Source organism: Pelophylax lessonae (assembly GCF_965119305.1).
Source record: "Pelophylax lessonae genome assembly, chromosome: 3".
NCBI classification, from domain to species: domain Eukaryota; kingdom Metazoa; phylum Chordata; class Amphibia; order Anura; family Ranidae; genus Pelophylax; species Pelophylax lessonae.
Genome location: NC_138770.1, coordinates 170,042,861 through 170,056,659, shown reverse-complemented (window position 1 = coordinate 170,056,659; position 13,799 = coordinate 170,042,861). Strand labels below are relative to the sequence as shown.

General features: G+C 42.2%; 1 protein-coding gene across 1 annotated transcript in view; it reads right to left on the bottom strand.

Annotated features, from left to right (window-relative positions):
* IL20RB (interleukin 20 receptor subunit beta) overlaps positions 1–13,541 on the bottom strand; it is an 80,254-nt gene extending 66,713 nt beyond the window's left edge. The window contains exon 1 of the mRNA XM_082252397.1: positions 13,225–13,541. Within this exon, the coding sequence (XP_082108523.1) occupies positions 13,225–13,297 (73 nt within the window). The 5' untranslated portion in view covers positions 13,298–13,541. The remainder of the gene's footprint in view (positions 1–13,224) is intronic.
* Positions 13,542–13,799: the final 258 nt, after the last annotated feature.

Here is a 13,799-nt window from a genome sequence, read left to right as displayed (position 1 = left end):
CAGAAACACGAAAACAAGCTACTCACTAGGGGGGGAACCTTTGTGTGAGTCTAGGATGGAAAAGAACCTGGGGGTACTAGTGGACAACAGGCTTGGCACTGGCATGCAATGCCAAGCCGCTGAAAGAAAAGCCAACAGAATACTGGCATGTATAAAAAAGGGGATTCACTCCAGAAATAAAGAGATTATTCTCCCACTCTACAAGACTCTGGTGCGGCCACGCCTGGAGTATGCCATCCAGTTCTGGGCACCGGTCCTCAGAAAGGATGTGCTAGAATTGGAGAGAATCCAGAGAAGGGCAACACAAATAATTATGGTAATGGTGGATATCAGCTATAAGGAAAGACTACAAGCATTGAACGTGTTTTCTCTGGAGAAGAGACGCTTGAGAGGGGATATGATATCAATGTACTAATACTGTACTGGTGATAACCATAGCATAAGGAACAAACTTTTAAGAGAAAAGGAAATCAATAAGACGCGAGGCCACTCACTAAAACTAGAGGAAAAACGGTTTAACCTTAAAATACGTAAGGGGTTCTTGAAGGATGTGGAATTCTCTTCCACAAGCAGTGGTATCAGCAGGGAGCATCGATAGTTTCAAAAAACTATTGGATGGGCACCATAAAGTCCACAACATAAAGGGGTATACAAAGTACGGTTAACAGCAAACACACCCGCACACACATCATAGGTTGAACTGGGTGGATTTTCAACCTCACAGTCACAAACTATGTACATTATCTAAGAGATAACACAGGGAGTCCACTTTGGGTCCTAATTTGTGTTGTAGGAGTGGTGACAGTGCTTCTGTATAAACAAACCTTCTACTCTGTTTCACTTATGTATCCAAGTGCCAGGTATGTCGTTCTGCAACTCAGGGACACTCGCAGGTGAGATGGAGGTCTACAGTCAGGTCCATAAATATTGGGACATCGACACAACTCTAATCTTTTTGGCTCTATAATGGATTTGAAATGAAACAAACAAGTTGTGTTTTAACTGCAGATTTTCAGCTTTAATTTGAGGGTATTTACATCCAAATCAGGTGAAAGGTGTAGGAATTACAACGGTTTGTATATGTGCCTCCCACTTTTTAAGGGACCAAGCGTAATGGGACAATTGGCTGCTCAGCTGTTCCATGGCCAGGTGTTTGTTATTCCTTCATTATCCCATTTACAAGGAGCAGATAAAAGGTCCAGAGTTCATTTCAAGTGTGCTATTCGCATTTGGAATCTGTTGCTGTCAACTCTCAATATGAGATCCAAAGAGCTGTCACTATCAGTGAAGCAAGCCTGGCTGAAAAAAACAAAACAAACCCTATAGAGAGATAGCAAAAACATTAGGTGTGGCCAAATCAACTGTTTGGAACATCCTTAAAAAGAAAGAACGCACCGGTGAGCTCAGCAACACCAAAAGACTTGGAAGACCACGGAAAACAACTGTGGTGGATGACCGAAGAGTTCTTTCCCTGGTAAAGAAAACACCCTTCACAGCAGTTGGCCAGATCAAGAACACTCTCCAGGAGGTAGGTGAATGTGTGTCAAAGTCAACAATCAAGAGAAGACTTCACCGAAGTGAATACAGAGGGTTCACCACAAGATGTAAACCATTGGTTAGCCTCAAAAACAGGAAGGCCAGATTCGAGTTTGCCAAACATCTAAATAAGCCTTCACAGTTCTGGAACAACATCCTATGGACAGATGAGACCAAGATCAACTTGTACCAGAGTGATGGGAAGAGAAGAGTATGGAGAAGGAAAGGAACTGCTCATGATCTAAAGCATGCCACCTCATCAGTGAAGCATGGTGGTGGTAGTGTCATGGCGTGGGCATGTATGGCTGCCAATGGAACTGGTTCTCTTCTATTTATTGATGATGTGACTGCTGACAAAAGCAGCAGGATGAATTCTGAAGTGTTTCAGGTAATATTATCTCCTCATATTCCGCAAAATGCTTCAGAACTCGGTGCTTCACAGTGCAGATGGACAATGATCAGAAGCATACCAAAAGCAACCAAAGAGTTTTTTAAGGGAAAGAAGTGGAATGTTATGCAATGGCCAAGTCAATCACCTGACCTGAATCCGATTGAGCATGCATTTCACTTGCTGAAGACAAAACTGAAGGGAAAATGCCCCAAGAACAAGCAGGAACTGAAGACAGTTGCAGTAGAGGTCTGGCAGAGCATCACCAGGGATGAAACTCAACGTCTGGTAATGTCTATGCATTCCAGACTTCAGGCTGTAATTGACTGCAAAGGATTTGCAACCAAGTATTAAAAAGTGAAAGTTTGATTTATGATTGTTAATCTGTCCCTTTACTTTTGGTCCCTTAAAAAGTGGGAGGTGCATATACAAACTGTTGTAATTCCTACACCATTCACCTGATTTGGATGTAAATACCCTCAAATTAAAGCTGACAGTCTGCAGTTAAAACACATCTTGTTTGTTTCATTTCAAATCCATTGTGGTGGTGTATAGAGCCAAAAAGATTAGAATTGTGATGCTGTCCCAATATTTATGGACCTGACTGTAGCTTTTTCCCCCTAATGCTCAGTGCTGGGACAGTTGCATCATTTCCTGCCAGCAGAGTAGTATCACTTCTTTCAAAAAGCAGAGCATCTTGGGACATTTAGTTCCACAGCCAAGACATACTTCAATCTTCAGCACTGACTGGACTACACTTACCAGAGAGCTGGCAACCAAGGAGGACACTGGAAAGGAGACAAATTCCACTGCTAAAGGCAGGTCCTCTCTCTTGGGACATGGGACCTTCAGCTACAGGAGCAAGAGGTTAGGCTCCTCTGGTCTGTGTGTGTGGGCGCCGAGACCTGGACAGTGTAGAGAGCCTTTCCATGAGTAAGCAGTATCCCTAATGTTTTAACCGCTAATGTTTTAATTTTTAACAATTATGAACTTTATGTTGATTGAATTTTTCATTTATATGAATTGTTGATAATTTGTCACATATATGAATCAATTATGGTTTACACAGTTTTTTTGCGCATTTTTTCACAAATATTTTTAAACAATATTTTTATATTAGAGATATAATGAGGATTTAATAGTAATATTTTTAGCATAATTCACTCATTATAGTCACAATAATTTGGTGATATATCATTTTTAGAGCACTAAATAATAAGAGGATTTTTGCGCAGATTTTTTACTTTTTTACCCTGTTGCTGCATTTGCAGTTGATTAGCAGCAATTATACCTCTGAGTAGTTTAATAACAAACATAGCCACAGTTTCCTCTGGCGCCAGATCAAAAGCTTTTACATTTATGTCTTGTTTATGCACGGTTGCTGTGACAGCTCCTGCAACAAACTGGGACTCAGTGGTCATTTTCACCACTAAAGCCTCGTACACACGTACCGATTGTCGGCCGTAAATATTCAGCCGACGACCGATCGGCCGATTGTAGGCTTGTTAGTATGATGCTTCCGACAGCCGACAGCACATTTTTGGCCGAACAGAATCTGTCGTGCAGGCATTAAAATTTTTGTTTGCCAACACCAGAACGGCCGATTGTTCGCCAGTCAGTACAGATTTCGGCCGACAGATAGCAGATTAGCAAGACTGGGCATGCTCAGAAAAGAAAAAACACAGGGAAAGTTAACCATCACATGACATCACTTCTGCAGTCGGCTGTTGTTGGCCGACAAAATTCGTGTGCAGTCTTTTGCAGTTTTCAACAGACACGACAGCCCTGGACAAAAGACGGCCGATCGTTCGGCCGACGATCGGTACGTGTGTACGAGGCTTAAGTCTCAGCTTGTGGTTTAGGAGTGCTGAAAGTGGCTAATGTACAAAGAAAAAAAAACAGAGAATGTGCAGGTCTCATGCAGAATCCTCATTAAAACGTTATTATTAAAATACTCACAAAAATACTTGAAAACCAAAATGTAAAACAGCATCCAACCAGATATGGATTCCCTCATGTTTCTGGATATAAATGACCAACTGTAGGACCTATAAATCAAACATATCACTGTCCCAATTAGACATGATACTGACACATTTCGGTGACCAGACTCTCTTCGTCAGAGCTCTAAGGAGTATTTGAACAAAGTGCTGTATGTCTAAAGTTTCTTCTTATATTACTGATCATGGGATTCTGGTAAAGACAAAACCTACCTCTTCGCACTCACACAGAAATGTGTCATCAAGTGCAGTTACATAGCACATCTCAGTATATAGAACAGAAGCAGTCAGAGCCTTGGTATTGAGCAGTCTACTGCAAAGCAAAGTTCAGACTAAGAAAGAGACAGCACAAGGAGACAGTCAGCTGTGCAGTGTTGATGTGCTAACAATGAGCTTCCTGACAGGAGAAGCAGAGTCACAGAAAGATGAGCTCATCGTTGTCCTCCTTCACCATTACTGTCCAATCACAGGCTGGGGGCAGGAACAAGACCTTGATGCATTGGGTAACTGCAGGAGAGAAAAGCCAGGGCACTGTCTGGTTGTGGTGTGTGGCAGACCTGTGTGTGGGCAGCTGGAAACGGTTAGTTAGGAGCTGTCCAGGTTGAGAGGTTAGGAGTTAATGTCATGCCTGGTTTCTTGGTCTTTTTGGCAGGCTCTGCTCTGGGTCCGGCCCACTTTATTCCATGAGATATAAATTGAGTCAGGGGAAGTTTTTTCCTTCCTTCCTGTCCCCAAGCAGAACATCAAGAGAGAGTCTAGTACTGCTGTGGGTTGTAAGACTCTTAAGGGATTGTGACAAAGGTTAAGACCCGGAGGAGCAGCAGAATGTCGTTCACCATTGCCCACATGTAGAGGCATGTAACTTTGGGTTCGCCCTGAAGAAACCAATACTGGAGAATGCCTCCGAAGGACTTACATCTACATGAGAGTGCCTCTGAAATACTGTAATTGCTGTACTAAAATTCTTCAGGTATGCCCGGGCAGCACTCAGTCTGTAGATATAGTCAGGGAATTAGGCATGTATAATGTCTTGCCTTTTGGACTGTGAAAGGTCTACTTGAACGTTGTCACTGCCTGGTTTGAATTTACTAAAGTGGTATAATGCAAGGCACACAAAGAGTCCTAACTCATTGGGGTATGAAGGTATACTCTTTTCAATAGTTTTTATTAAGTTTTTCAAGATAATAAACAGTAATCACATTGTACATGTACATAGGTTCAAAACAGTAGCATACATAAAGGGTTATTTCGTACAGTGCATTATGAAAATGAACTTAGCGTACCCCTCATTCCATAATGTCAGGACCCCCTGGAGACCTGCCCCAAGCTGCAAGCCCCCATGGGTATGAAGGTATTCATGAGGGATTAAATAATCAGAAGACACTGGTTGCCAAGAGTAACGGAAGTGTAACAGAAAGCCTGTCGATAACGGGTTGCCACGAGATGTTGTCAGCACTCCTTCCGACAGCGGTCTGTCTCCCATAGCAACGTGAGCAGATGATTGCACCGTAGATGTTCCCGTCCTGTACAGAATTACGGATATTCAAGAATTAAGTTGAGTGCATGCGTGGAACCTGCGCAGAGTGCATAGGGGGGCCCATCCCGCTACTTGGGGTAGTAGTGGAAAACGCTGGACAGGTGGATGTGGACATTGGCTCATTGTGTACCTCCTAAATGCACATTAGAGAAAAGGTGTACATTGACAGTGGGAACCTAGAGTTAACTGGAGAGTAGTTGCAGTGTCAGTGTGCATGGTGTACGTTCATCTCTAACCGTGGGGGCCTGCCTTAAGTTTGAGTATTCCCCACAGCAGCCTCAGCCTGGTTCCTAGGCATTGGCAAAAAAAGTACAAAGCAAGGGGACCCCATGTGCGTGTGTAAAGCGGTCCTATAACACAGTGCCTAACGTAGCCCAGAAGAACCCACGCTGGGTAGACCTTCCATGTGACTCAGAACTTGGTGCCTAAAAAGTTAATAGGGAAGCATGGAGGACGTGACAAACAACCTACAGTATGTACCCTTGTGGGCCCGCACGCTCGGCCTACATGAGCAAAACTCAGAAATAGACAGAAATAAAAAATCCTTGTATGTATTTCATCCGTGTCTTTAGCGATTTGCCTGGAGTTCAGCTTTAGCTATCTACCTACAGATCTAAGCCTCCCACCACATCACAGTACTGTCAGGGCCTTGTTTTCAAATGCCATTTTTCATACTTTCAGGTTTGTTTTTTTACTAACAAACCAGTTTAACTTGTTAAGCTCTGCACACAAATATGTTTTATGTTTAAACATACTTTTTAGATGCTTCCTGTCTGTTACAGATTGTATTCAATACTCAGTGTTCAGTGTGTAATCCTAAGCAATGCTTCCAGCTAGTCTTATCATTCTTAACCACTGCCCATCGCTCTATAGCAGTTTAACTGCTTCAGGGTGGCTGCGCCGGTATCAGGGCGGTATCGGGCGCCAGTGCATGTCGCCGGCGGCTTGCTTCTGCTGTGATTCTACACAGCGGGAGTTGATCAGCGGGTGATGTGAACCTGATGTCCGCCGGCACCCCCGATCGTTCTGTACACAGGCAGAATGATGATCTGTCTATGTAAACAAGGCAGATCGCCGTTCTGTCAGTAGGGAAGGCATGGATCCTGTGTTCCTGCAAAACAGGGATATGGATCTATGCCTTCTTCTAGTAAAAGCACCTCCCCCACAGTAGTAAAACACCAGCTAGACACAGAGTTAACCCTTTAATTGCCCCTAATGTTAACCCCTTTCACAGCCAGTGTCATCAGTACAGTGACAGTTATTTTAGCACTGATCTCTGTAACAGTGTCACTGGTTCCCAAAAAAGTGTCAAAAGTGTCAGTTAGTGTCCAATTTGTCCGTTGGAATATTGCAGTCCCGCTATAAGTCGCTGATTGTCGCCATTACAAGTAAAAAACGAAATAAATAAATAAAAATGTCATAAATCTATCCCATAGTTTGTAGACACAATACGTTTTGCGCAAACCAATCAATATACACCTTTTGAGATTTTTTTTACCAAAATAATGCAGCAAAATGCATATTGGCCTAAATTGATTAAAAAATTAGATTTGTTTAAATTTTTTTATTGGATATGTTTTTATAACAAAAATTAAAAACTAGAGGTTTTTTTTTTATTTTCAAAATTTTCGCTCTTTTTTTATAGCGCAAAAAATAAGAACGCACAGGGGATATAATACCACCAAAAGAAAGCTCTATTTGTGGGAAAATAAAGACATACATTTTTTTTGGGTACAGTGTCGCACGACCATGCAATTGTCAGTTAAAGTAACGCAGTGCTGTATCGCAAAATTGGCCAGGTCATGAAGGGGGGTAAATCTTCCAGAGCTGAATTGAAAAATTTCAGCCTTGCTTTTTCTGATTTCACTACATACTGTCAGCTTTTCACTGTGTGCATTAGAAACTGCAATAAGTGAGATAGATTTTGTCTTATTCCTGGCTGGAGAACATCGAACATCATCTGGCCCTTTTCATCCTAGCCTAAATGCCCCCGGCTCTGACCTTTCTTCATTAGATTTCAGTCCTTTCAATCATTCAGGCTAAGCATCACATGTAGGCATTACCCAGGGTAGTCTGAATGCTATTCAGTCTTCCTAGGAATGTCCATTTCTCCAAATGGGCATCCACTGATCAAGGTGTTTCAATTTTTGCATAAGCTCCCCTGGAGCCAACCCACTGATTCCATCAGTGCTAAGGACTTTTGAGAGGAGTACTGAGACAGGGTGCTGTAATGTTTTCAGAAAGCTAATTAATGCACCCTGCCAACCCCTCCCACCAGACATGACCTGCCTGCATTGCATATAGAAGTACAGAGATCCAGTGATGATGTCACTGAGCCTATAACAAGGTATTTTGTCAAAAGTATTGGGACACCTGCCTTTACATGACATGAACTTTAATGGCATCCCAGTCTTAGTCCGTAGGTTTCAATATTGTGTTGGCCCACCCTTTGCAGCTATAACAGCTTCAACTCTTCCGGGAAGACTCTCCACAAGGTTTAGAAGTGTGTCTATGGGAATATTTGACCATTCTTCCAGAAGCGCATTTGTAAGGGTTAGGCACTGATGTTTGAGGCCTGGCTCGCAGTCTCAGATTTTATTCATCCCAAGGGTGTTCTATGGGATTGAGGCAGGCCAGTCAAGTTCCTCCACTCCAAACTTGCTCTTCCATGTCTTTATGGAACTTGCTTTGTGCACTGGTCCCAATCATTTGGTGGAGGGGAGATTATGGTGTGGGGTTGTTTTTCAGGGGTTGGGCTTGGCCCCTTAGTTCCAGTGAAGGGAACTCTTGAGGGGTCAACATACATAGATATTTTGGACAATTTCATGCTCCCAACTTAGTGGGAACAGTTTGGGGATGGCCCCTTCTTGTTCCAACATGACTGCACATCAGTGCACAAAGCAAGATCCATAAAGACATGAGCGAGTTTGAGGTGGAGAAACGTGACTGGCCTGCACAGAGTCCTGACCTCAACCCAACAGAACAACTTTGGGATGAATTAGAGCAGAGACTGCGAGCCAGGCCTTCTCGTCCCACATCAGTGCCTGACCACACAAATGAGCTTCTGGAAGAATGGCCAGACATTCCCATAGCCACACTCCTAAACCTTGTGGACAGACTTCCCAGAAGAGTTATAGCTGGTAAAGCTGCAAAGGGTGGGCCAACTCAATATTAAACCGTATGGACTAATGCTGGCCATACATTATACGAAAAATCAGCCGAAATTCGGTCATTTGGACAGTTCTTTCATTTTCCGTCCAGTTAATGGGCACAAATCGGTATTCGGTTGTGATGTTTTTTAGCTGAAAAAGTTTGGCCATTTTCTGCCGAATGAACGATAAATTGAAAGGTTAATGTGTTTCTCTTCCAAACTGTTTGTATATGTGAAAAAACAAACAAAAAACATATTTATTTATGTCCGTTGAACGATTTATCAGTCATTACATGATGGCACGATCGTTTGCTCTTTGTTAATTTTTCAAAAATGAGTTTGAACAATTTTTTGTATAGTGTATGGCCAACATAAGACTGGGATACCAAGGGGTCGGTATCCCATCAACCACGATCTACCTGTCAATCACAGGAAGCAAACAGGTAGATCACAATCAGGGCTGTGCCGATGCTTCTGGGGGGGGGGGTGGCAGAGGACACTGGGGGGGGCACTACAGTGGGAGGAGGGGGGCAGAGGATACTACAGTGGGGGGCATAGTATATTACTGGGGGGATGATGTGAAAGTGGCAGAGGACTCAGCTGTGGGAGGGGGGGAGGGTGGCAGAGAATACTACTGTGGGGGGAGTGATTTGAAGTAAGGCAGAAGACACTACAGTCACACACTATGCATTTTTATTAGAGGCTTTATTTATTTATTTATTTATTTTAAAGTGCGACAACGACACACAACCCCCCACGACCCCATCGCCCCGGGGAATTCCCCTCTGTTGTCCAGGTAAATCTCCTACACCTGTTCAAGGGGCAACTAAATCTGGCCGTAGATGGACCAAAATTTGGCTGGCTGAGAAGGGGCCAGCGAAATTTCGATCCATCTATGACCATTGCCATTTGAGAGGAGTCGAACTAGTGTACATGGAAAATGTACAGTATGTTTGTAATGTTTGCATTATATGTATGTATGTTTGATCAGTGTATTCTGACAGTGGAGGGATCCAGCTGTCAGAATACAATAACACAACGAGGAGGATTGCTCTATCCACCTTGAATGTGTGGATGGGGGGCCAGCTTAAGGCTTATTCACACTTGTCTGACCTGGTGCATTATGGTAATGGTGTTCATGTGCGTTGTATTAAAGAAGCCTATTTATATGAATGGGCTGCCCAGGTACTGTAAGGGACAATAAACAGACATGTACCATATTTAGTAATGCAGCACACCACAACACGCTATGCATCGAGGTGCTCTGCAATACAGGTTCATCAAGGTGCCATTCAGAATGAATGCCACCACAGTGCATCAACGGGGCACACATATCATGTATTACAGCAATGCATAGGTGTTAACCTGGCCTAAAAGTCCACCCTCAGATTCCCGCTGCTGATTATTACTTAAAAATGGAGAGAATAGTCCTCTGCTGATATAAAAATGTAAAAACATTAAAAAAAAAATGTGTAAAAACGTGTAAGAGAGTTTTAAGTGAATGGCTGTTGTGTCCAGTATTCTGTAGTTATCAGAACATGCATATTACTCATATTCCATCATCAAACTGTTATATACAGTATGTGGTGTCTGACTTGGTTTACTTTTTTGCTTTTTTTTAAAAGGTGGACCAATGTAACCATGTATAACATGCCGCTACTTATTCTTTAAATATTGGGTGTGCTTAGGAAACAGTAACACTATATTACACAACCAGGGCTTTTTTTCAGCAGGAACGCCGGGGAACACAGTTCCGGCACCTCCAGCATTGAATGCATGTAATGGTATGGGATGCTAGGGTGTGACGAAGTGTCTACTGATGCTGGCTGCTGAGGGATCTATTGTAGCTGGAGGGTATTTATTTTTGCGGGGGAGGGAGGGTCTATTGCTGCTGGGGAAGTCTATTGTTACTTGTCGGGGATCTATTGTTGCCAGGGGTGGGTCTTATGTTACTTGGGGGGAGGTTGATGCTGGGAGAGATCTACTGTTGAATGAGGGGTCTATTATTGCTGGCTGCTGGAGGGTCTATTGATGCTGGCTAAATGGAGATCTGTTGCTAGGGGTCTATTGTTGCACTGGGGATATTTTATTGTGGGTGGTCCATTGTTGTTGGGGGGATTTGTTGTTGCTGAGGGTCTATTGTTTTTGCTGGCTGCAGGGGGTCTTATTTTACTACTTTTTTTTTATAATTATATTAACAAATTCCATACAAATTATTTGGTACCAAAAATTTATATTTGGTTCTGTATTCTTTATAAATGGCAATACTGGGAGATGGGCAGGAAGTGGAACCAAGGAACAATGCTTGGAGGTGGGTAGGGGCAGATAAAAGGGGTGACTCAGAAAGGGCGAGTTCCTGCACCCTTCTTTGAGGAAAAAAAAAGCCCTGCCCAAAACTATAAATAGAGCAATTAAAAATCTTTACAGTTCATCAGTATACAAATAAACCTAAATGATGTCCCTTAAATTGTTCTCCTGCCTCTGATATGTGTAAGGTATCTAATATGTGTTGTCTGATAGGCGTTTACTATGTATATGTGTAATGCTGCATATGCATGTATTTGTGGTCCTCTAAACATTTTATTTTTCATTGAGATTTATTATTATCACAAGAAAGCTAACTGTAATGGATCAACCGGCACCCTGACTGGGTACCTCCGTTGACGGATGCTCCTAGTGCTTCCCGAGGGCTCCAAGCACTCCACCAGATACCATGACCACCTCAGACCCCACGAACCAGCTTGGTTAGGATCTCGCTGTCTCCTACCTACCCTGGACCTATGACAAGGCTCCAGGTTCCAGTGGGTAAACCTCTCTTTCCCCAGAGAGCGAAGCAGGAACAAGCTCTTACAAGAGCTTAGTAAATATTCAAGGGAGTATGAAGAGCATAGCAATCCCTTGTAGCAGATTCCCCCAATAAGAGACAGGACTCTAGATTGAGGGTGAACTAAAACTCAAACTGTTTATTCAAACACATGCACAAAGAGATATACACTGTGGGACAATCCCCCCTCCCCCTTAGCAGCCAATCCACATATACATCCCATAATAAGTTTATCTTAAAGCAGACAGACAATAGAACAATGGAATACAGGCACTTACCAATAACAAACCCCTCACTATCTAGCAAGGGTCTATGAGACACTCCTGCAATATTCTAGCAATCTGAAAAGTCAAACCATTCATCTTCATACATTTCCTGAGAGATATTGCTGACAGATATTACTGTCCCATCTGAAGCCATCCAAACCAATCTCTCAGCATCCCTTAAGTATATGTCCCTTACTCCCAGTGACGGTGAACAACGTCACACTAACATACCCCCCAAGTGATAGAACAATGGCAGCGTCAGGTTTTCTTTATGAAAAGACAAAGTATAGCACTTATTCAGCTAATGAACATTTTGTGTTATAATTGCAGGGGGCCAAAGAATATTCAGTTGTTTCCTAACAAAGAGATTCCTACAAATGAATGAGTATCCTCACCTCGAAAGAATACAGTACCTAGCAAATCAGAAAATATGAAGAAGATATAAGCCGAGCAAAGACAATGCTGTACAGCAACAACACTACAACATCTGAATAAAAATAATAATATTGTGTTGCAATACAGTAGCCCTTTAATTGATGTTGCGCAAACCTTGCTTCTAGAAATAACTGAACGGCTGTGAGTTGCAACAAGTTTAAAAAAAAAAATTAGCTCATAGAGTTGTATTTAGTACGATGAGTAAATTGCATGCAAAGTGTCACCTTGGATGGGGTGGGATAAACTGTCAAAGTGATACAAGCGTAAGGAGAGTGCGGACAGGACCCAACTAGGTGCTATGGATTGAGGCAAATACACTTTGAGGATATGTTGTTAAGGTAATTTTTAATTTCAAAGGCTTACCTTTCAAATAAAAATTTACTGTGACCACACTAAAATAAAAAAGAAAATATGTACCAAAACCATCATACAGTCTCTTTTACTAGTACCATTTGTTTTACGTTCTGTTCAATCTCTGTATTGAAGGAAGCTTGTCCTAGAAACTGAGCTGTTAGTGCATAGAAAAGTACCATATACATACAGTACTCTGTTTTTTTTTTATGTAAGTTCATCAAAACCTTTGAAGTTAAAAGCATTTTTCCTTTTAGTAAACCGAAAAAAAATGTTTTGGTTTGGAGTTTAGAGTGTGGTGTTTCAGTAATGCACACAGTGCAGTATATAGGGCACCAAGCCAGTTCTTAGTAACACAGCCCCACTACCAATACTAGTCTGTCACCACGTGCCTGCCAGAGTGATTGTTACCCATGTCTAAGTGTTTCCTGAGAAGAAAGCATGTTTTTCTTTCCTGTTCTACTAGTTTCTCCCATTTTATCTGTTCTCATTTATAGAACTTTTGTACCACAATATGCGCACTGTGATTGCCCATGCTAAAAACACAGTCACTCTGACAACGTAAAGTTACAAATTATGCAAACAAAAAGTATACTGTACATGGGACAAAATCTCATACAATATTTTGTACAGGTTGACAAAAACATAAAGATAAATAACAGTTTACATGGCATCTAGAACGAGGTGATTACCATCTAGTAGTTGTAAAAATGGGGTCCTACATACAAAGTCTTACCTGTAAAAACCACATGGACCGAAGCCAAGCAAACCAGCATTCCTTGAAGTATATGTCCATAGAGTGTTCTCATTCTCTGTTCAACCTATAGGACAGTCCGGTCATGATACTGCAATGTGTTACACGGCATTGCACAGCCATACTCTCAGTGGCAGCTCTGCTCAGTGATACTGCATGCTCGCATATTTCAAGTAGACTTGGAAATCCTGTTCTTCACCACAACCTGAATTGTCTTCCTGAGAGGCGTAGCCAACGTGACATCAGTTAAATGAAACAACAATAAGGAATGTTGTTCAGCTCATGGGGATAGTGTGATATATGTTAAGCCAGTTTGGTGTGACAGAACAGAATGGTGAGAAGGCAAGGTGATAAAAACTTATGAAGGTAGATTTTTGCTTGGATTGTTACTAAAATATGACCTGATCTGCAACTACAGTGGGTCTCAATAACAGGTTTTTCTTAAGGCAGACAGATAACAGTTTTTATATGTAGCGCCACCCCAAGAGGAGCCACTGAATTGTTTTGTGATTTCTCTACACACCAGAAGATGACACACCTTGCTTACCCAACACTTA